General features: G+C 44.5%; 1 protein-coding gene across 1 annotated transcript; it reads right to left on the bottom strand.

The window, feature by feature from the left end:
* Positions 1–1,185: 1,185 nt before the first annotated feature.
* Positions 1,186–2,451, bottom strand: LOC131245334 (uncharacterized). The gene is made up of 2 exons (XM_058244713.1): positions 2,276–2,451; positions 1,186–1,708 (listed from the first exon to the last, which is right to left on the bottom strand). The coding sequence occupies exons 1-2, from the start codon at positions 2,449–2,451 to the stop codon at positions 1,186–1,188; spliced, it is 699 nt and encodes a 232-aa protein (XP_058100696.1).
* Between the last annotated feature and the right edge of the window lie 18,709 nt (positions 2,452–21,160).

The raw sequence follows: 21,160 nt of genomic DNA, 5'->3' as shown, positions 1-21,160 counted from the left end.
GTTGTAGGCCCGAGCGATCCTTCTTTGATAACACTGGGAGTGGCTTTGCGCTCGCATGCACTTTTCATCTGCTAGATGCATTTGATCATACCTTGCTTGTTGTCATTCACCTTTCTCGACTTCGCTTTCCAGTAGTATTCGTAGTGATGGGATTTCGATTTCAACTGGTAGGACTGCTTCCATTCCATATACGAGTTCGTAAGGAGTTGCACCTGTAGCAGACCGTACAGACATTCGATAGGCCCAGAGTGCGTAGGGAAGCATTTCTGACCAATCACGATATGTCTTCACCATCTTCTCCAGTATGCGAATGATAGTTTTGTTTACGGCTTCAACTCCACTGTTCACTTGAGGGCGGTAGGGGCTTGACCGATGGCGTCGAATCTTGAACTTATCGAGAAAATCGCCCATCCTTTTATTTACGAACGGAGTACCGTTGTCAGTAATAATGGCCTGAGGGACCCCATAACAGCTAATGATGTTGTTCTTCATACACTTGACCACATGAGATGCTGCGATTGTGGTGTAGGATGCTACCTCTATCCATTTGGTGAAGTAGTCTACCGCCACCAGGATGTATTCATGCCCATTTGAAGCTTTAGGGTTGATCTTGTCGATGATGTCTAGCCCCCATACAGAGAAGGGCCATGGTGATGTCAGGTTGTAGAGTTCGGAAGCGGGCGCGTGGATCTGATTTGCATGTTCCTGGCACTTGAAACATTTCTTGACGTGTTTGCAGCAATCGGTCTCCATCGTGGGCCAATAATAGCCGAGTCATAAGATGTTCTTTGCCATCATGTGCCCATTCATGTGTGGGCTGCATAGTCCTTTGTGGATTTCTAACAAGACGTGAGTTACTTCTATTTCATCCAAGCAGCGGAGAAGGACTTGATTGAAGGATCACTTGTAAAGGACGCTACCAGTAATCACGAACCGTGCCGCCAGCCATTGTATGGTGCGACGATCTGTCAGTGCTGCTCCTTCCGAGTATTTCTGGTGCTCGAGATATTCTTTAATATCTGTGTATCACGGCCGATCATTCGAGGGTGGCTCAGCTTCGTCGATCTGTAAGTAGAATGCGGGCTCCTCCTGAAGTTCAACAGTGAGTTCCCATTCAACAACTCCTTTTGGGATCTCCAGCATCGAGGCAAGGGTAGCCAAAGCGTCTGCAAACTGATTCTTGACTCAGGGCATGTAAGAGAATGAGATCTCTTCAAACTCTTCGATTAAATTCTCCAGATAGATATGGTATAGGATCAGCTTTTCATCCTTGGTCTTCCAGTTGTCATTCGTCTGATTGATGATGAGTTGCGAGTCCTCGAAGAGCCGTAACTTCTTTACATTGAGTATTATAGCCTCTCTTAGACCGGCGATACATGCTTCATACTCAGCTACATTGTTGGTGCATTGGAATGCTAACCTCCTGGATATGGGAACTGGGACGTCCTCGGGAGAGTAGAGTATGGCGCCTACCCCACTCCCTTTCGAGTTTACAGCTCCGTCAAAGAAGAGCGTCCACTCTCCTGCCTTTCTTTCTTCTTCTTCCTCAATCAAGAGGATGTCGTTATCAGGGAAGAAGGTCTTCAGTGGTTGATAATCAGGCAGAGAATGTGTTGCTAGATGATCAGCCAGTGCTTGCCCTTTGATTGCCTTCTGAGTGACATAGGTGATGTCGAACTTAGAGAGCAATAATTTCCATTTTGCGATCCTACCTATCAGTGTTGGCTTTTCGAACAAATACTTCAACGGATCTATGCGAGCGAGCAGGAGGACTGGATGGGCGATCATATACTGTCATAGCCGTTGGGTTGCCCAGACTAGGGGGAGGCATGTCGTCTCTAAGCTAGAGTATTTTGCTTCATAGCTCGTGAATCGCCTGCTTAGGTAGTAGATTGTTTTCTCCTTTCTTCCTGTATCGTCGTGTTGACCAAGGACGCATCCGATTGCTTCTGCTGCAACGAAGATGTATAGGAGCAATGGCCTACCCGGAGTAGGTGGCATGGGCACTGGAGGATGTAGCAGGTATCTTTTGATCTTGTAGAAGGCTGCTTAATAGTCATCATCCCATTCCTTTGGCGAGTTCTTCCGTAGGAGCTTGAATATGGGCTCACAGACCGGAGTGAGTTGTGCGATGAATCGGCTGATATACTGGATCCACCCGAGGAAGCCCTGAATTTCTTTTCAGTCATGGGCGGTGGTATTTCGATGATTGCCTTAGTCTTGGTTTCATTTACCCGGATGCCATCCTTGCTGACGATGAAGCCTAACAGCTTACCTCCGGTTGCACCGAAGACACTTTTGCGGGTTGAGATGGAGCTTGAACTTTTCTAGCCTGTTGAAGAGCTTCTCGAGGTCTTTGAAATGTCCTTCGATTGTGCGAGATTTGACGATCATGTCGTTTACGTAGACCTCCATTTCCTTGTTTATCATATCGTGGAACAAAGCGGTCATGGCCCGCTAATATGTAGGTCCTGCATTCTTCAGTCCGAAGGGCATGACCCGATAGCAGAAAGCTCCCCATGGTGTGATGAAGAAAGTCTTTTCACGATCTTCGATGGCCATCTTGATCTGGTTGTAACCGGAGAAACCGTCTATGAAGGAGAAGACCTCGTGTCCTGCAGTATTATCTACCAGTGTGTCGATATGAGGCAGAGGGAAGTCATCTTTAAGGCTTGCTTTGTTGAGGTCTCTAAAGTCAATACACATCCTGACTTTTCCATCTTTCTTTGGAACTGGTACGATATTTGCGAGCCATTCCGAGTAGTTGGAGACCACTAAGAACCTCACCTTTAGGGCCCATTCTAGCTTCATTCTCCGTAGCTCTGCTTGACAGGCTTCATGTCTGGCTTTGTTGGTAGATGATGCACCACCAAATCCTCATCTAACCCTAGCATGTCCTCGTACGAGAAGGCAAAGTTGGACAACCTCGGTTTCAGAAACTCCATCATCCTCTGCTTATATTCTGGGGACAGCGATCTTCCAATGCGCACCTCTCTAGGGAGTTCTGTTGACCCTAAGTTCACAATTTTGAAATCGTCTGCTACAACATTGGCCTTTGTTTTGAACTTTTCGAGAGAATCCTCGAATTCGAGAGTTGTATCATCATTTCCCTCATCCAAGGCTTCCTCCAAACCCATGAGCTCGAAGTCCAACTCTAGATCGAAATCATATGAGTCGACCTCAAACTCCTGCAATGTGTGTGAGATATTTGGCACAGTGGTTTTTGAAAGTTTTTCTATTGTTTTGGTATTTTGAAAATTTTCTGATGTTTTGGGATTTTGAGAAATATTTGATTTTTTTGTACTTTTAGGAATATGTGATGTTTTTGTGTTTTGAAAATTTTCTGATTTTTTTGTGTCACCTGGGGGTCCCGAACAGGACGGTGTTGCGAACCAAGATTGGTCCTGTCCTAATTCGAGGTACCAATACTATTTACATTGGTATTTTTTTAAGGCCGGGATCCATGGAGGGTTCACCGACCGAATCGAATGTTAGGGGGATAGCTGTCCATGATGGTTCTTCCCCCCTTCTAATCCCGCTGTCCTAATTTGTGTGTTCCTGTGGGTCACCTGTCTTGATGACCATGATGTCCGCTAGGCTGGGTTCAGAGTCGGATCATCGATCTCTTTGCCCAGGAGTTGAAGTTCTTCTAGTTCCTCGGACCCCTCTTGTGATGGGACCTTGATATCTGTCCAGTCAAGGGTGAGCCACTTTCCTTTATCAATCCAGTGGATGGGTTGCTTCTGCCCCTTGTGTCGCTGAGCTGGTTGCGAGGACGTGTCCCCTTGACTGTGAGGGGAAATGGGTGTTTCCCTATTCTTGCCTGTACCCCCTTCAAGGGGCACTCCTGGTTCTGGGTCCTTTGTGGGCGGATCATTTTCCATGCCCCTGGCCTCATGCGATGGATCTGAGGGTTCTGTCCCTTGCGTCGGATATGTTTTTGGTACCTTAAGAATCTTGTCCACTTTATTGGTGGCCAAACGATCTCCGGATTGGGGTGTTCGAAGATTTTGAGCCGCTGGACGTGGTCCTCAAGGGGAATCACTGTGTCTTCATAAACTATCTCAGCCTTGATGAACTTGATGGGTGTATACATAAACGGTTGCCCCTTCTTGGACCTTTCAACTTGATCCTCCGGTTTTGGTTGATATCTCAGTCTCTATCTCTGCATGTTGGCAGGTGCCGGTTTCACTATTATAACTTTCTCCTGAAACTCAGTACGGTAGTTCAGGATTAATCATTCAGCAAGAGGGATGACATATTCAGTAGCGAGGAGGTGTGGATTAGCGATCGAGTTCACAATTTCGAACTTGAAACTATGATATGATACATCACCCTCCACATGTTGGATGTCGATCACAGGGATGTAAGTTTCTGGGATATTAACCGTTACTAGCAGGACAGTTTCTGGTTCAGCCAACACTGAGATGATTCGATTTCCTTAAGGGAATTTAACCCTTTGATGGAGGGTTGAGGGAATGGCTCCAACAGCATGGAGCCACGGCCGCCCCAACAGAAGGTTAAACGAGGCAAGGATGTCAAAGACCTGAAATGTGACAAGGGTTAGGTCTGGTCCGATTTGTAGTTCAATATCAATATCTGCCTCAACCTGCCTTCGAGAATTATCGAAAGCTCTGACGCTCATGGTGCTGGGCCTGAAAGAAGATGGTTCTATCCCTAATCGTTCGGCAGTCCTCAAAGGGCAAACGTTAAGGCAAGATCCATTATCAATGAGCATGAGTGGGATCTTGAAATTCTTGTGGCGGGCTACTAGGTTTAGTGAGCACCCATGTTTACGACCCTCAGGTGGTAACTCATCATCGGAGAAAGTGATGGCTCGAGGTGCTAAGAGTTGTCCAATCATACTTGCCACCATTTCGGGAGGGACATCAGGAGAGATACATGCATCATTCAAGGTCTTCGCAAAGATTTCTCTATGTGATCTTGATGTGCATAAAAGTTCCCAGATGGATATTTGTGCGGGAATGGATTTGAGTTGGGCTGCTATGTCATAACCAGCATCAGTTTTGCAAGTGGTCCCCAACAAAACTCCCCGGGTTTCTTTTGGGTTCTAGTTATCTCTCCTGAAGTACCTCCTATTGTTACCCACTTCGGCGCATTCCGGGTAATGTCATGGGACTGCCTTCGGGTTGTAGGACGGAACCGTCCTTCCTTCCAAGTATATTAGTGGTTCCTAAGGCTGAGGGGTTGTGGTTGAAACAGTTTGTGGTAGACTTGGTGATTTCTCTTGAGGTACCACCAAGTTTTGGCGAGATTTGACATTGGGGTTTTCTTCCTCCATTTGATGTGTGGGAGAGGTCCTCTAGCCATGTGCCAGTTGGTGAGGCATCAGGAACTTTGGAACTTCAATCGGGGGTGCCCCTTGCAAGGTTAGCGAGGCTAGATTAGGGAGACCTATTGGGAGAATGACAGGTTCAGAATTCGACCTTTTTGGATGTACTGGTGCGAGGTGTGTCTCCTGGGGGACGGGATGCTGCAAGTGTGACCTATTGGATGCAGCTTCGAGGTTTATAAGTGGCTGAACTACTGGTGCCGCTTCCAGGAATACGAGAGGTTGCGTTGCAAGTGCTGCTTCAAGGAATATCTGTGGCCCAGGCGATGGTGTCGGTCGATACCTCCATGTCCGATTGGATGTATCGGGCATGATTGCTTGGATGAAATGATGAGGAGAGGAATATGTGGGTTGCCCTCCCTCAATGTGGTTGACGGTCGAAGTGCTGAATGTGCTGGGTCCTGCTTGATATGATGGCAGGGGATTTTGAAGAATGTTGGCTTGAGTTGTATTTTTGGCCTGTGGGGTGATCCCAATTTTCTGGCTTTCAATCAGATTTTGGACCGCATGTTTCAAAGCGAAGCAGCGGTCCGTCAAATGGCCAGGAGCCTGATGATATACGCAGTATTGATTTTCGTTGTAATCAGGCAGCAAGGGGTTAGGGGGAAGTCTTGATTGGAGCGATGTCAGGAGTTGTTTTTGCATTAACATTGTCAGAACCTGACTGTATGTCTGTGCTAAAGGGGTGAACTTCCTCCCTAACATTGCCTGTTTATATGGGCCTGGTGTGTTCCTCCGAGGCTGTTACTGTTATTATTGAGACGGTTGTCCCTGATATCCCTGTTGGGCTTGTTCTGGTTGGTACTACCTGTTGGGCTGTGGCTGATACTGCCTGTCCTACTGTGGCTCCGGTTGCGGAGCGTTTTGATTGCCCTGAGTGTTAGTGACGATATTGTTAACCTCTGTGGTACGCTGTGCGGGAACAGTGTCGTTTCATTCCCATATCCTACAGTTTTCCCCTCGACTTTGTTTCTTTTGATTGAGGAGGTCTGGTGTGGCCATGGGGAAATGGTTCCAGCCCTGATTACGGCTTCCACCTGCTCTCTAGCTCGGATAAGTTGGGAGAAATTTACGTACGGATACGAGATTAGATATCCTGAAATGCTGGGATTTGTTGAATGCACAATCATGGATATCTGCTCCTTGTCATCGATGGGGTTTCTCATTCGGGCTTCCATGGCCCGCCATCGTCCCACGTATGCTAACAATAATTCGTCACTTTATTACCTTAGGGCAACCAAGTCAGATCTTCTTGGAGCCATGTTCACATTGTATGAGAATCTGTCGATGAATGCCTGGGAGAGCTTTTCCCAGGTTCTGATTTGATGACTGTCAATGAGGTGTACCAATCTAAAGCGTCACCTTTGAGGGATTTCTAGAAAAGTCGTATCAAGGCTCCATCATTCCCTGCTATAGCATTGAGTTCCCCACAAAATGCTTTCAGATGTGCTGAAAGGCACCCGCTACCATCATACCTTTTGAATTTTGGTACCTCGAAGTTCGGAGGTACCCAGGCATCTGGGAAGAGACAAAGGTCCCTGAACTTGGTGGATGGGTGATCCACCCCTTGCTATTTCTGGAGCTAATTTTGCACCATTTGTAATTACTCTCGTAGTTCCTCGATCTCAGACTTGCCTTGCGGATGGTATCTTGCCCCTTGCTGTAGGGTTTGTGCTGCTTCCTCTTCGTATGGATCAAGAATGGGGAGTTGTTGAAAAGAATGTGGACTCCCGGTGGTGGGAGGTAGTTGGAATTGAACGTTGCTCCCTTTTAGAGGAGGATGTGATGTTCGGAAATGGCTCCCACCTGGGGTATCTACCAATTCCGCAATGTTACTCCCGTCAGGGGGAGTGAGTTGGACTCGAAACTAGCCCCCTTCATAGGCATCTGCCAGTTCTTATCTATGGTTCCCATGAAGGGGAACTTGTGTTGTAACCTTATTGTTATGAGGTGTTGAGTAGAAATGTGTGGGAGGGTTGCTCCCATTTATTGGTTGTTGTTGGTCTTGTGCTCACTCTTTCGGGAGAGGGAGCAAGGGATTTGCTGGGAGTATAAGAGAGAAGGCAAAAGGAGTCTGAGGGAGTGAACTATTTTGTACACTAGGCTGGGTTGCCTGTGCGTTTGGTGTGGCATTTGACACTAGGCAGTGTAGCAATTCTTGCACTGCTCGTAGACTCTAGGCCATTTCTTGCATGGTGGTATTGGCTTGTGGGTCCACCGGAGCTGCTGGTGGTGGTAGCGCGGGTACTGGTGTAGGTGCGGGTGCTAATGTTTCGGGAGCTAGCTGAGCTTCCGGCTCTTCTTTATGGGTAGCTTGAGAGGTCATGGCTGCGTGGGATCGGGTGGTCACGGTTCAGACCTATGCTTAAACAGGTGCAAGCCAAGGACTTTTTTTTGTGTTTTTGTATGAATGCAAATGATGATTTCCCTCGAGATTACAGTACTACACACTTTCGAGTTGGGTCTCAGCTAGTGCGAGCTAGCATGCATCCTCAGTGGAGTCGTCATTCTTTAGACACTGAAAATCGGTGCCCACGCTGATTTTATATTTGTGATGTGATTAGGGGGGTGATAGGCTGATTATGGATGTTGGAGTCGCCACTAGCCGAAAAATCTCAAAATCCCGCGGTTGGCTAGAACTACGAAATTCGTAAGGGGGGGAAATCTGAAGACTTTCCTACCTTAAATTGACTCCTGGTTTGCGATCCGGAATTCCGGGTAAGGGACCTCGGTTATAAAGAGGGAAGGTGTTAGGCACCCTCTCTTCTCATACAAACATACGGTCTCTACTTTGTGTGGTAAAACAATCTCATGGGATGGATGATGTGGTCGGGATAGGACTAGGCAGACACGTGAATTTCTGATGTGACAAGATCCGAGATTTCGGCAAGCCACAGAGCATATGTCCAACGGCATGTCTAGATGGCGGATGTGATGATGCTTTTGCAAGGACTGAAAAAATGGACTAAATCACTAGGAATTTCTGATGTGACAGGATCCGATGTACGGTAAGCCACAGAGCATACGTTCACTAGAGATCTAGAGAAGCAGAGAGGTTGAGAAGGGAGTATATGTCATGATGAATGCTTGTATGTAAATGGATCCTTTGCTTGATCTTAAGTAGCCTAGGATGTGGGTTGAACCATGATCAACTGAGCTAGGCTGAGAGATTAGGAAGGCAATGAGTGGGCTAAGAAGATAGCTAAAAAATCTGGACTTGAAGGCTTGGGAGCATCTCCTCACCCTTACTCTCTTCCTCTCTCTCTCTCCCTCTTACTCTCCTTCTCACTTAAGCTTGGAAGTGAAGAGTTGATGATGGAAATGTGAAGAGGAGAAGGCTATTTATAGCCTTCTCCAATGGCGTTGCTGTAATTGCTGAGTTTGAGAGGGTTAAAAGCTGAGGTGGCAAGTGGTGGTTGGTGGAGAGGAGAGAGATGCCACATGGCACACTCTCATTGGCTTGTGGGGCTGGTAAATTGGTAAATAGTGAAGGCTGGAGGGGTAAATTCGGAGGAAAGTTGACTTTTAGGCGTCGGGACACTGTCCACACGCAAGCCGCAAGGGGTGACATTCGAAGTACCGCAGGAGGTAGTCAAACTGCTGCCCGGGCTTCGTTTGGGCCGGGTTTGCACGTGTGGGTTTTGTATGTTGTGCGGGTTCGCCTGGAGATCTTCTTTTGGGGTTTGTGGCTCAAATAAATGGGTTTAGGCTTGGGTAAAAGGGGGTCCTGGTTAGGATATAGGGTATAGGCGGGGCTGCATGTATGTTGAACGGTTTGGATCACGATTTTGGGTTGCGGATTGGGGGTTTGAGGACTTTAGTCAGGGTTTGGTTTGGGCTGCAATTAAAGTTTGGTTCAAGGTATGATCATGGTTCCCAGATAGTCTTAGCCTTCTCGAGGTGTAGCCTGGGTGGGGTGTCTACAATAGCATATAAACATCTAAGGTGGAGCTAGTAAGGTTTCAGCTGTAAGAATTTCTTTCCCTAACTTTCCCTCTCGTGTGAGCTACTTGAGTTTTGTATCCACCTCATTTTAAGCATCACCTACTAAAATTATCTCGTAAAACGGATGGACGGAATGGATTTCTCGCATACATCTCGGTGGGCCCCACCCAGCATCCTTGCGCGGGAACTTCCTGCGAAAGGCTTTAACAGGAAACGAATCAAGGGTTGGAATTGTCCAATCAATCCGATTTTGAAATCATCCTCGATATACGGCGGGCCCCACGACCTGAACGGTTTCGATTCGAGGGATGTGCGTGCCATGTGTGATGCGGCTGTCTGCACGCATATAAATCGCATCGAATCACTCCTCGTTCGTCTCACCGGCCTCCTCACGCAGCACACGTGTGAAAGTTGCAAGCACGTGGAACTTCTGCTGGTGCATAAGATGGCCCACCGCGAAGATGACCATAGACACAAGTCAGGCCAATGCAATCATCATCAGCCCACGCATCTGCATTTAACGTGGACTTTTGGCAAGTTTTTCTAAACCGTTCAAACTTTCCATACAAAGGTGGCCATTCTGATGAGTGGACCAGCGTGATTTTTGTATTTGACCGTTTAAATACTGGGGTCCACCATATGCACGGCTCAGATGTTTAATACACTTTCCATCTCGGCACTAGTGCTGCGTGTAAAGCTCCTGTGTGGAAAGACACTGCCTGTGGAGGTTCCAATACAGAAGAATCGAACATTTCTTTGCCGCCAACGCTCCATATTTTCATGATATCTGATCCGTGAAAAATGTGGGCCACACCACTTTTGTCATTTTTATAAAAGTCATTTCTATCCACTTACTGGGTGGGCCACACCGGTAGACTGAGCCATCCATCGGCTATCCATAGCTTTTGATGTGATAGCACACCGAATGAGTAGATCTCCTTATTTTCATACCATGTGATCATCGCATTTTGTCCCACATTGTTAATGGGTCAGATATCCGACACGTGGCACAATGGTGGAAAAAATTGGCTGTATATGAAAGTTCACGTACAGCAGCTGGATCCAGCCTTGCATGCATGCAGAACCACCAAACACGAGCACAGGCCCCACACGAGTCGAAGTAACATGCTGTGAGGGATCGGCGACGTTTGTTAGGTAGGCCCCTCGATGAGATTATCCTAACTTAAAATTTAGTCCATATTGCGAATTGGATGGGCCACACACGTATGTTGATCATGGACCGTTGGTTATGCTTTTTCTCCATATGCTCATTTTTTGGTCGACTTTTGTGTTAAGGAAGGTCCAATACGGCCCACCCGGGTGTGCAAAACGTGTGAAAAGTTTGCACGTGAGAGGAGCTTATATTTTGCACGCGTGGATGTGCAGGGTGCAAATACCTTTTCTGTTTGCGAACGTGTCGTGATCTTTGAAAATTTTGAACTGCTCGCTGCTCAATCTCCCGAGCGGGCCTCCCCTTAAGGTTTACTATCCTACACGCACTCCTCCACACGCATCACACGTGTCAATTTTCCAAGCGTGCGCCACATTTTTATTGGTTTGTACGTTTATCCAATCATGAAGATGAACTTACACAAATATATCAGGAGAATGGACTTATAAAGAGGTTGCACATGTGTGTTGAATTTGGACCGTTGCCTAGATTTTTAAACCATCCTTTATTTTCAGCAGACCTTATGGTTAGAATGTCCTGATTTTCGTCTTTACTCATATTTTAGTGGGATCCCCACATGATGCAGCGGCTCAGATGTCGTGAACAGTAGTCAGGTTGGTACGTGAGCTGCGTGTAGAGGTGCGTGTGAGTATGGGAAACAGAGGGAAAGAAAGGCAAGAAGCTTTGGACCCTTGAAAGCGTGCAAATCCCTTTAAAAAGGGGAGAAAAAAACAGAGAGATGGAAAGGAATGCAGGGAGTGGGAGACTGATCGAATCAAGAGCTGCCGCCGCTGTCGATTTTTTCAACGCACGAGATTTCTTCACGCACGAGGCAGAGATCTTGCCTCCGAATTCGGTGAAAGTAGTTACGGAGAGAGAGAAGGAGCCCGGGTAACCTGTGGGGCCCACCGAGATGTCCGTGTGATATCCACTCCGTCCATCAATTTCTACGTATTATTTTGGGACATGAGGCAGAAATGAGGCAGATATAATGATTTTCACCGTTAAACAATTCATAGGGGCCACCATTACGTTTATTTTCCATCCAATCGGCTCATAAGGTCATAGAGACTTGAATTAAGAGGAAAAACAAATTTCATATTGATCCAAAACTTCTGTGACCCCAAGAAGGGTTTCAATGGTAGACGTGCAATCCCCCGCTGCTTTCTACAGTGTCGTCCACTTGACAGTTAGATCTGTCTTTTTTTTTGTTTCAAGCTTAATACTAGCTCGCCAAATTGATAGATGGTTTGGATATAACACATACCTCATGATCAGACCCACATAACTTGCTGACGTCAATACAGCAGCTATATTGTGAGGTACACTGGCGAGGCGGATTAGCTACTGCCAGGTTGAGTAGCGAGACTTGCTACTGAAGTGACGTCATCAAGTTATGTGGGTCCTATCATGATGTATGTATTGTATCCACACCGTCCATCCATTTGGAGAGATGATTTTAGGGCATGATCCAAAGAATGAGGCAGATCCAAAGCTATAATGGATCCCACCACATAAAAAAGTGGAGAGAGTGACATCCACCGTTGAAACCCTCCTAAGGTCCACCGTAATGTTTATTTGAGATCCAATCTGTTCATAAGTTAACACAGACAGACAATAAAGAAGGTAAAACACAAATATCAGCTTCATCAAAAACTTTTGTGGCCCTTAGAAGTTTTTGACGGTGGACGTCACTCTCTCCACTTTTTTCTATGATGGGGCCCACTCAAGCTTTGGATCAGAATCATTCTTTTTCTCATGCCCTGAAATGGTCTCTCAAAATAGATGGACAGTATGGATACAAAACATACCTATCTGATTATTTCATCCCTTTTCTAAGATCGCGTTAAGGTATGGACAAAAAATGAGATATATCCTATGCGGATCACACCACATGCAAGATTCATATCTGGTGTGGTCCACTAGAGCCTTGGATCTACAATAAGCCCATGTGTTAACATGATTTTAGAAAAGGAATGGGCGGCATGGATAAACAGATACATCATGGTGGGCCCACACAGATCTGTTGGAATGCTTAAAGGTGCAACTAGGTCAGTTCCAATCCACGATCCACTTCCTTTGGTTACATAAGCATGCAACTTTGTTATATTCATGTATGGTTATGGCCCACCTATATATAAAAATCATATTGTTGTTTGCAACAAAATGTCTTTTATATGCTAATGGATGGTTATGCTAGCATTTTCATTAGTTATCATGCGTTAGGTGTATCATTTAGCTAGCAAGCATTATGCATCTCATATAGCCCAGGGTGGTATCATGAAATTGTCATGAAAGTCAATGGAGTTGGATAGTCATGTAGCTAGTGAAGCCTTTGATAATCTTATTGCCAACATAGCTGATATTTAGTGAAAAGTAGCCCATTAACTTTTGACTCAATGTATATTGTTTGGACATTAAAGGGAAGGTTAGATGTTCATTTCTTTCAACTTATAAAAGGTGCACATAATATGCATAATGTCATGTCAAGTAGCTTTCATTTCATTAACGTCTAGGTAATTAAATTATATTTTAGATTATGGTTTGACATAACCCTTTAGTTATGTCTTTGACGAAAATCTTTAATTAAACCTAAAATTTAATTAGGCTATTTCATTGAATGGGATTAAAGTAATATTAACCCTAGTATGTGATCTTTCATCTTCAAAGTGGTCGGATCATTGATCAATGTAATGCCCCAAAAATCGACACCCAAGTATGTAAGACCCATATCTCAGCCTTTACTGTTCTGTAGGTTTCCGCAGCCCTCCCGATCGAATTCCGGCGACCTGCGACGCATAGACAACAGTTACACGCGATCCTAAGTCGTATCTCATAGATTTGAGTCAGCTCAATCCGAGACTTGTACTATTGCGACCGCACCGTCGTCGCGGTTCCAACGCAGCGTCTTGCACCCCGATTCAATACCCTGGCCAGGAGATGTGGGCCCACGTTCAGTTTGAGAAAACGTCGCGCGTTTGTAATCTCAAAAGAATCTCTACAACATGTCAAATCAATCCAATCAATCACCTCACATGTCAAGTACATGTCCCATCCCCAAAAGCAACCCCAAAGTCAAAGCTACTCATCCCTTACATGTCAAGTACCCATCACTCACCCATCACCCATCACTCACCCATCCCTCTCTCTCTTTATGTCCCATCGTCTCTCTCTCATTTCTTCATTTTTTTCAAGCAAACCCCATGAGAGCATCCAACATCCAAGCTCCATGACAGAGCTTTGTGTGGCCCACTTTCTATCTCTCATCTCCACCATCCAAGTTTCATCTCAACCGTTGAAATTATTCCTATGGAGTTGTAGCACGCATTGGCGGAAGAAGGAAGAAAAGATCAAAGGTGGGTGTTCTATAGGCCTAGATTCCATTCTTTTGATGATGGGCCAGTGGGGCCTACCGATTGATGGTATGGATCTCACTTAAGACCCTAGATGTGGCCGATGGTCCACTATGATTCTCATGATCATTCCATGATGGGACTATTCTCCATGGACCCCATCATGATGTTTACTTTCTTAGTTAAATGAGGGTCATCTAGACCTTCCATTTTGGTAGAGAAGGAATCTCCACTGTTGATTTTTGATTTGGCGGGCCCACATGTATTGGGACCCACTTGATGTATGATTAAATGCATGGAAAGGAGGGCCCGTAGTGTCGGGGTCTCTCCATCGCACGTGTCTCTTTCTCTCTCTCTGTCTCTCTCTCTCTCTCTCCCTCTCTCTTTCATATTTTTGGTGTGATGATGTGGTCGTTTGGCCTACCCGGATGGACCCCACCTTGATGTGTGTCTTATCTACACCATCCAGTCATTTGGTGGCCCACCTGTAGCACGTTTGTGGGTAGGGCCCACCTTAAATATGTGTTACCCAAACCGGTCCCTGGACGTGGCTAGACAGTGAAGTATGAACTGACGGTGTGGTGTACCGTCCAGCAAACAGAAAACAAAAATATCAGTTTGATTCTAAACCTTGGGTGGACCGCTCATGCAGGCCCCACCTTGATGTATAAATCTGATCCACGTCGTCCATCCTATTTTTAAGCTCCTTTTAGGCGTTGAGCCAAAAAATGAAGCCAATCCGATTTTTTGGCAGGCCATAGCGTAGAAACAGTAATTTCTACTATTCAAATCTGTTAGGGCCCACCCTGACATTTCGGTACACCGAAATATGTTGAATATTAGGCTCATTTGGACTGTCTTGAGCCATAGAATCTAATGGTTGGGTTGGATTTTTCGGATGTAGGCCCCACCTACGAAAAACCGCAAGTAAACTAAAAAATAATATATATATATATATATATATATATATATATATATATATATATATATATTTCAGGAGGGCTCCACAAGTCGGGCCTTACCTAACATATAACAAGCAAAGCAGAAAGCCCATAGGCGCAACTGTGGTGTGCAATGCACATCAACACCGTGCATTGATTGGGCCCTTTAGGGCAGTAGGCCCCCTCCCAAAAATCAGCCGTATGTGAAACTCAGGTGGTCCACCTTATAGGGACCAGTGGGATTGAACGGCTGCCATTGAAACCCCCTTTAGATTTCACAGAAGTTTTAGATCGTTATGAAATTTGTTTTTCCTCTTTACCCGGGTCTATGTGACCTTATTAACAGATTGGATGGAAGATAAACGTTATGGTGGGCCCCACGTGGGACCCACTGCAAGAGGATTGGCTGGTATACCTAAACACCAACTATATAGCTACTATACTGACGTCCCAATCCCGCTACATAGCTGTTGTAGTGACGTCACCAAGTTCTGTGGACCCCACCTGTTTCATCCATGCTGTCCATCTATGGGACCTACCATGATGCATGTGTTGCATCCAAACCGTCCAACCCTTTGGCAAGCTCGTCATACAACTTGAGACTAAAAATAAGACAGATCTAGGATCAGGTGGACCACATTATAGAAAACAGTGGGTTTGAATGTCCACCATTAAAACTCTTGGGTTTCAAAGTTTGGACCAATATGATATTTGTTTTTCCTCTAAATCCAGGTCTTTGTGACCTTATGAATAGGCTGGATGGGAAATAAACCCTATGGTGGGGCCCACTAGAATTTAACCGTGGAAATCATTATCACCACAGTTAGATATGGTATGGTCCAGTTGATCTTTTGATATGATTCATATTTTTATATATATATGGATTTCTAAAAATAAATGAGTTAGGTTCGGCCTATTTGAATTAGCCCATTGGACTTAGCCCATTCAACTCGGCCCATTCGACTTGGCCCACTTGATTCGGCCGATTTGATTAGGCCCGATGTGATATATAAGGCCCATTGTTGAGGCCCACCTTGATATATATAAGGCCCACGTGATGCGGCCCATTTGATGTATTTAAGGCCCATGGATTGAGGCCCAATGGGATGTATATAAGGTCTATTACAATGCATGGTTCCACCATAGTTTATGTAATGATGTTTATGGCGAGCTATGCCTTAGGAGCAATGATGGTTTGACGTCCACATTGTAAGAATAATGCTGGTTAAATGTCCGCATTATAACTCTCCCTAAGGCCCATTAATAGGCTCATACTTGTTGTGTATAGGTCATCTAGGCCCATCCTTGTTGGAAGAATAGTTCATCACCATTTAACATGCTTAGTATAACTCCATGATTCATGCTCATACGCATCATATGTATGTTTGATATGAGGAGTGACTGATCATAGCATATGCCATTGGGTAGATTATTTGTGGGACTCACTGATAAGAGTTATCCACATGAGCACGCGGTACACGCAGGATTGTTGCATGACTGGACGATATGACTCATGCATCTCGCATATGTGTGACATGATCATTATACGCCCTAGCGACATCAGGGCCGTGGCCTCCACAGGCATATCATGAAAGGCTAGATGGGACACCAAAAATATTTGGTTCGAGCATCTGGGCACTTTGGATATCCGTGGGTGAAAGTTCATAAACCTCCGAGGCCAAGAGACGCCCCAACGTCTAAACCGAGTGGATACATGAGCTCCCAAGTGCCAAATACCAGTAGGTCACGTCTCTCACTGTGTCGTGGTTAGTTGAGAGGGGGTGTAGCCTTATCCGCTCGAGTGAGGGGGCTATAAGCTAGGCTGAGTTTGACCAGCTCGCAATGAGTCCGCTATCGATGAGCCGGGTAGATATTGACAGACTACTGGTCAGGCGGATAATGTGGTCTCTTCCACTCGCTGGGCTGTGTGGATAGGGAAGCGGCAGTCAGTGTGGAGTATACTAGACCCCGATGATGATCTCAGAGAGGAACCGTACTGATACATGGACTTATTAAGCAGGAGTTACATACTCATCCATTCATCTATTCACTATCCACTTGGGCTGGTGGTGCGCAACTATTTATTACGTGTACTTTCGTAATGGCCAAGATTTCGATTGGGGCGCGTGACTAACCTGAGATCAGGAGTTTACCACATTGTGTTTAACTATCCAAATTTAGGTATGAGACTGGTTTGGATAAAATTTCCTTATAATGGACCCCATAGTCTGCAATACTACGTACTATCATCCCAACTTCACTCCAGTTTGGTCATTTCATTCGCATCACATATTACATTTCATCCGTGGCATGTGGCATTTTGGATTGTTACGTTTCTGCACTTATATAGCTTATATGGACTTGGCAGGATCTGCATATTGCATTGCATCCACAGTATATGATATTTGGCTCATTATAATCTGCATTGCGTACTCTGATACTATATGACTCATGGACTTACCAATATATTTTCACTTACTCTGATATCGTATGATTCATGATCTTGTCAGTATTTCCGCTTATTCCGATGATGTATGATTTATGGGCTTTATTGTATACTTATCACTTACCTTACACACACTTCCACCACCCTCTAAGCTTTCTATGAGCTTATGCATGATAAATGCGTGCAGGTGGCATTAGGTTGTAGCAGTATTGAACTTGGAGCGTGTAGCGGACTTCTGGAGCTTTGATTTTTATACATATGTATTTCTCTTTCAGCATTGTATTCAACTATTTATATTAGTGGATATGTGATGATGATGTTGCCTTTTTTATTTGGGTATACTTGTGGTTATGCTTCTTACGAGATAATTGTACGTTGAAAAATTCTCCTTGTAGGATCTCAAGATTGGAATCTGATGCATGCGCGCTAGGAGCCGAGAATGGGGTACTATGGAAGCTGTGGGCACTGGATTCAGCGATCGGGAGTTTTTGTGAGCTCGGTTTTCGAGTTTGGGGCGTGATAAAGTACATAAACTCTTATCCTTAATTCTCGGGTGTTAACTTAATAAAATGCACATGTGTCATCATTCAAATTCACATTAGTTTCATACACAAATGATCAGAGTTGCGCAATTCAACTTAGCGAAACCAAAGCGAGGTAGAGATAACAAAAATCTATAAATATAGGACTAAGAGTCTAAAATACAATTCCAATAGTGATGGTTGCCTAAAATGGGGATTATACATGGGGGTGTACAACGAGTCGAGCTAGCCTCAGTCAGCAGCTCGGGCCAGTTCGAGCCGAGTTCAATCCAAGATCTTATGAAAATGATAAAGCAACTTAAACACCTAGTTCCTAAACGCTCTTATTAATGCATGTGCATGCTGTCATGAAATGACGCATGCCCTCACAATCCAACACTCTCATAAGCGACTCCAACGCCACATTCGCAAATGCCAACACTCCCTCAACACGCGACCACAACGCCCAAGTCGTCACAGCCTAAACTAATGTTATGCGATAAATGTTTGTGTTAGCCAAGTGAATTAACTAAGTCCATTCATCCAGTAAATTTGGGAAAGCTGGAACACCTCCATTTAGTCAATGGCCTTATCCAGATTACTAGGCCCAGAGTGACTGTAGCAACTCTGTGCCTGCCATCCTTGATCCGTATTAGGGTTTACCACTCAGATGACAACTCCCCAATCAATGTGAGATTAACACTGGCTTGACCAATCACTAAGGACTTAGATGACATAACCAAGACGCATAGGGTTAGGCCACCCATCGACGAGTGGAGGGCACCCACAAATGATGTAAGGGTCGTCACCCAAATACAAATGCGAAGCGGTCGTGACACTATTACAGTTTGATGAGCTAGGATCATAGCCTCCTTGATTACTCATTGGTCACTACGATGAGACTCGTCACCCCAGCGTATGCTAACGGCACGTACACAGTGTCCCATACCACCATGCCCAGCTCCCAAGACTCAGGGATCGTATCACTAACGGCTATTAGTGCGCCTCTCTAGGGTATGGGGTGCTCCAAATTCACGTAGGCGTGATCATACAAGGTGGACGCACATGGCTGGTTGGCTATTAGGCTAGTTCGGTTGACTTGGGCGAACCTCGGTGAAATGGTCATTGGGTGCAAGCATCCTGTACAGCCTGACTATTGTCAGTTATCCGCATTCACCCAGAGTAAGTCAGAGTAGTCTAGGGCGGTCAACCCAGTCAGTGCCGCCCACATGGGTTTGCAGTTTGCTAGCCAACCCGACTACATAAGTAGTCCCAATCAACAAAGACACTAATAAATCAGCTACGCAGCTATATGAAAGGATACAAATAATAAATCAGGAAATTCTACTCCATTGGGCATTTTATCGAACATGCAGGACGTGTTACAACTAACATAGAAATTCATGGGCGGAAAGAAAAATTAAGTGTATTAGCAAGTGAGTAGTAGGAAGCATGAGTAACAAATTAGGAAATTCAACCTTTTCTAGCAACCAATCGAACATACAGGCTTCATTATACATGGATAGTGATTCATGAAAAGTAAACGAGCCATATGAGTACGCGTATGTTAGCATGCATTCATCCATTCATAACATAAATTATTAATCGTTACATGGGATTCGATATAAGGAAACTTAGGGGTAATGGTCCGCACCTTTAAGAAGAAATTCTCGATTTTGAACTCCAAGGGTTAAGGATTTGGGGAGAAATGATTCCTACACTAAATTCAAAGGAATTAGGTGAGAATCATACAATTAATCTTAGAAAACTTAGGTTGGAAAGCATGGCTTATTTCTTACCTCTCAATCGAGAAGTGGATTGATTCGACGGAGGAGAACGGTCGAGGCTAGGGCTTGATCGAAAGAACTTTATCAAAAATATTTTAAGGTCTCCCTCACAAGATCTCCCTCATTCTATATCTTTCTTTCTCTCTCAAATTGCAATCAAAAATTCGTATGGGAGTGAGAGGGTGAAAATGGGAGGCTATTTATAATGTTAGAATGTGCACGAATAGCCCCGGTGACTCTTTTCTCAATAAAACTACCCTGAGGGATGTTGTTCTCAACTCACGGGGCCTTCCGGAGGCCCACTGGCTTATCTACACCATAGGGCAAGTGTCTTACTACGGGATCTATGCTTGGACACAACTGGGTGGTGATTGGACACTCTGATCAACCGTGGGGGCCCTACTTATGATTGACAGTCGTCGGTGATCGATCGAGGCCGCAGCTATACAGATATGTGCCGGAAAATATCCTTAACTCGCACCTCAAGTTCGGTTGAAATCCAATGGTCGGAAAGTCACAAATTCACAAAAGAGCAGAGAGCCTAATTCACTTAAATTTCAAGTTTTTGCATAGGGCATTTGCACATCCCATGCACCCTGCCTTCGCCCCAAGTTAAGCAGCTCTGGGCACTTTCTTGATTCGCCACCCGCGATGGATGTCAAGCCTCCTAAGATGAACGTCTTTCTATTGCCTTGAGTTTAATGGCCCACTAATGAGTGATCTAGAGCTCGTTCGGTTAATATAGGTATTTTTGTAATAGGTTTAGCAACGAAATTCCTTGTATATGGTGATTAGGATTTGGATTACCTAAATTCATAGCACGGCTTATTCGTAATTTGCAAAAACAATGATTTGGCTCTAACCACCCTAATTAAAAGCCCTAATTCAAATATACTATAAACTATCCGAATTAGTAAAATATACTTAAAAATAGAAAAATTAATTTAATCATATAAGATGATTCCTAGTATAACTATAAGAAATTACTAAGAATACACCGAATACAAAAAGTCTAAGATGAGAAAGATGTGTGCGGTCCATCGATAACATGAAGTTGCAAAAATTTTCAGTTTCTATAAGTCTATTACGAATAATTGTTTTGAAACTCTTAGATACATGATTATTTTTATACTTTTTATGATAGTTCATCATGAAGTTTAATTTATCCCCACCAAATTTCATTCCATTAAGTTCTAGAAAAATTTTAAAAATTCTGAGAGTATTAGTTGTCTAAAACTAATAATTTTGGTATAGTTTTCAAAACATCCTAAATTTAACATCCTTTGAACTTTGTTTTTATTTTTATTTTTTTATGAAAATAAAGTCAGCAAACTTCAATCTAGCTTTTAAATCACCCCAATCAGAGTTGTAGAACAAAAGATATGATTTTTTGAAATCAATACACTAACACTGTCAAAATCCGATCATGCAGAAAATTGCTAAACAAGGGGTGGTGTGGTCACGCCGATTCGGGGTGGGAACCCTGCCTACTGCCCAAGTTTTGCGTGGCCACCTGATTCGGGGTTGGCAATCCTGGGGTTTGTCCCAGAACTTATTATTATTATTATTATTTTAGCGATTTTGGCAGACTCCATAACATTCCTTTTAGGTCCCAAATATGTGTAAATGCATACACAGATATG

This window comes from Magnolia sinica, chromosome 1 (assembly GCF_029962835.1).
Source record: "Magnolia sinica isolate HGM2019 chromosome 1, MsV1, whole genome shotgun sequence".
NCBI lineage: Eukaryota > Viridiplantae > Streptophyta > Magnoliopsida > Magnoliales > Magnoliaceae > Magnolia > Magnolia sinica.
The sequence above is the reverse complement of the archived record's forward strand: the minus strand, read 5'-3'. Positions and strand labels throughout refer to the sequence as shown.

What these genes read in the sequence shown, in the direction of transcription:
- LOC131245334 (XM_058244713.1), bottom strand. Translation starts at nt 2,451, where the DNA reads ATGACCGCTTTGTTCCACGATATGATAAACAAGGAAATGGAGGTCTAC. An exon ending in TGTCTTCGGTGCAACCGGAG is followed by an intron (nt 1,709 to 2,275) that starts GTAAGCTGTTAG and finishes ACTGATAGGTAG; the next exon opens with GATCGCAAAATGGAAATTAT.